The sequence below is a fragment of the Corvus moneduloides genome, chromosome 13 (genome assembly GCF_009650955.1).
Source record: "Corvus moneduloides isolate bCorMon1 chromosome 13, bCorMon1.pri, whole genome shotgun sequence".
Taxonomy (NCBI): Eukaryota; Metazoa; Chordata; class Aves; order Passeriformes; family Corvidae; genus Corvus; species Corvus moneduloides.
In genome coordinates, this window is record NC_045488.1 from 20,375,761 (window position 1) to 20,378,597 (window position 2,837).

Below are 2,837 nucleotides of genomic sequence, written 5' to 3' on the forward strand. Positions count from 1 at the left end.
ACCCTGATCTTTCAGGGAGCTCCTGAGCAGAAGCAGAACCTCTGATATTAAGACCCATCACAAGGCCCCACTTGCTTTTTTACTTATGAATTACCCCAAAAGTTATGTGACAACATTGTAACAGCCACTATAACGAGTTTTATTTCATTTTAACCATTTATTGCTCCCCCAGCTTTCAGAGTTCTGATTCTTCAGAAGAACCAGTTTGTTTTAATCAAGCTTCACCTCTAATCAGAGGAAGTTGCCCACCCACCTCTCCAGTGTCTTTCCAGTTTCCCATCTTTGGACAAAGAAATCTTCATTTACAGCTTTTACTACCATAAAGACACAACACAGGTTTGTGGTCAGAAGGCCTCAGTTTATTAAAAAAAAAGAGGATCTGCTTCTGAGAAACAGAACAACTGCGATCATGCAAATCTTGGATGAGCACAAGGCAGTCAGAAGATGAAAGACAAAAGCTGCCCAACATGCAGAAAGAACTCAAGCAAACATTAAACCAGTGCTTTACACTGAACATTAAGTGCCAAATAGTAAAAGGTAATTAATTTCTCCAGTGTTCATGCTGTCTCTCAGACTTTTAGTCTTGTACAAAAGCTGAAAGAAAGCCATAAAAAAATTGTAAAAAAACTATAGAAATGTACAAAACCCAGCTCCAGTAGGAAAAGCATTTTAACATGAAAATTGAGGTCAGATCACATCTACTCTTCCTCCAAGCACTCTCCATCTTCAGCAGGATCCAGTGGCAGGGGCCGAGCTCTGTAAGGAGAATTATTTCAGAAGCATTAGCAGAACCTAGCTCTGGTTTGAAAGGCTAACCAAGACCTCTTCCCAAAGCCCATGTGACCCAAATGACTTTAATTAGCCTCATCCAGCACCTTGAGGCATCAGGACTGACAGGGGCTACTTTATCCCACGTGCTCGGAGCCCAGATGCAGCTGCAGAGACACTTCCTCCAAACAATCCCACAGCAAGACATCCCTGGATGGTCCCTGCGTGTCCTGGACCCCAAGGGCCACACACAGGTTCCACACCTTTCTTTGGAAGCTGTGTAACTCCATCTCACACCCGAGTTTCCACCCGACTAACTTATGGAACAAAAAGCTTGTGCAGTTCCTGCTGCTTCCAGAACACACTGGGAAGCTGCAAATTGTTTTGGATGGGGACGCCCTGCATCCTCTTCTCACCACCTGGTTCTTACTCAGCCCAACAAACTCCAAATTAAAGGGATGAAGGTTTTCCTGTGCTACAGCAAACGCTTTCTGTTTCACCAACAGGTGGGATGCACTCAAAAGCCTTTGTCTGCTTGTCCTGCAGGACAGTTTGGGGCTGATTCTTATGGGCTCCCCCTGGCAGTTTAGGAATATCTATATTTGGTGGAGAAATGGAGGTTCAACCCAGAATTCTCTATGGAAAACAGAGTGTCTGTAAGACAGTATTTTACACTGCTGCCTTTTTAGTCAGTAGTGCAGCCCACAGGTTAATCTCTGAGGTTTCAGCTTGGAAAAGCCGTCCAATTTCTGGCACATGGAAGTTGTTAGTGGTCTCCTAAGCTTTTCCAAAACTTTGCTCTGCTGGCAAAGTTATGTCTGAGTACTGAGAACTTGCCTCAACTACTAGTTACTCCACCCATTTTCAGGAACCTCCACGAGGTCCCTGGAAACTTTGCCAGACTTTGCTGAGAAACATCATTTCCATGAGGATACACAGGTCAGGAGACACACTGCCAACTTTTCAGCAGTCGCTTGCTCCTTCAAAGACAAACTGGAGTTTCACAGAGCCACGGAGGAGAAATAATCACAACTTGCTTCCCCAACTTGTGCCTCCCCTTGCCCCAGTACCCACTCCAGGCCGCTGGTGCCAGGCGTGTCTCCGTCAGGTGCCCCGTTGTCCTTGGGTGGGAGCTTTAGGAAGTCGCTGATGCCCCTTTGCCAGGTGGGCACCGGCCTCACACAGACCCGGTTCAGCCCCACAGGGCGCCTGTCACCTGCGGGGGTGAGATGTCAGTGCTGGGGAGGGAGGGGGGAAGGAAGGAGGTGAAGAAGAAAGGAGGGAGGAAAAGAGGGGGAAAGAGAGGGGTGAAATGAGGGAGGGGGGAAGGAGGGAAGGAAGGAAGGAGAGAGGGGGAAGTAAAGAAGAAAGGAAGGATATAGTGAGGGAGGGAAGGAGGGAGGGAAGGAAGGGAGGAGGAAGGAAAGAGAGAGAGGGAAGTAAAGAAGAAAGGAAGGATATAGCGAGGGAAGGAAGGAAGGGAGGAGGAAGGGCCGAGCCCCGCCGCGCTCACCTCTCCTGCTGGGCAGCGGCGGCCCCGCGCTGATGCTGCTGGAGCCCAGCGCCTTCCGGGGAGCGCGGGCGACCAACACTGCGGACACAGGGGCACAGCGCGGGGTCAGCGCGGCACTCGGACCCGGCTCGGCGCTGCCCGCCGCCCATCCCATCCCATCCCCTTTCCCCTTCCCATTCCCATCCCATCCCATCCCTTTCCCTTTCCCCTTCCCATTCCATTCCATCCCATCCCATCCCTTTCCCCTTCCCTTCCCTTCCCTTCCCTTCCCTTCCCATCCCATCCCATCCCATCCCATCCCACTCCATCCCACCCCCGCGGCCCCGCACCCTTGCGAAAGACGCGGCCGCCCTGCGCCGCCTTGGTCCGCGCCATGCCTGCCTGGCCCGGCCCGGCCCCGCCCCGGCAGTGCCATTGGCCTCAGCCCGCCAATGCAGCGCGGGCCCGCCCCCGTCCCGCTCCCGTTCCCGTTCCGCTCCCGTTCCCGCTCCCCTGTGCCCAGGCGGGATATTGGGAAGGAATTCCCTGTGAGGGTGGGGAGACCCTGGCACAGGGT

At 52.3% G+C, this 2,837-nt stretch overlaps 1 protein-coding gene across 1 annotated transcript; it reads right to left on the reverse strand.

Annotated features, from left to right (window-relative positions):
* Nucleotides 1–337: 337 nt before the first annotated feature.
* PCLAF (PCNA clamp associated factor) lies at nucleotides 338–2,703 on the reverse strand. The gene is made up of 4 exons (XM_032123389.1): nucleotides 2,611–2,703; nucleotides 2,282–2,359; nucleotides 1,843–1,984; nucleotides 338–756 (listed from the first exon to the last, which is right to left on the reverse strand). The coding sequence occupies exons 1-4, from the start codon at nucleotides 2,654–2,656 to the stop codon at nucleotides 699–701; spliced, it is 324 nt and encodes a 107-aa protein (XP_031979280.1). The 5' UTR covers nucleotides 2,657–2,703; the 3' UTR covers nucleotides 338–698.
* Between the last annotated feature and the right edge of the window lie 134 nt (nucleotides 2,704–2,837).

Coding starts and splice junctions, on each gene's coding strand:
- PCLAF (XM_032123389.1), bottom strand. CDS start 2,656: ATGGCGCGGACCAAGGCGGCGCAGGGCGGCCGCGTCTTTCGCAAGG. Junction 2,360..2,610: donor CGGCCGCGTCTTTCGCAAGG/GTGCGGGGCCGC, acceptor CTGTGTCCGCAG/TGTTGGTCGCCCGCGCTCCC. Junction 1,985..2,281: donor GCCGCTGCCCAGCAGGAGAG/GTGAGCGCGGCG, acceptor TCACCCCCGCAG/GTGACAGGCGCCCTGTGGGG.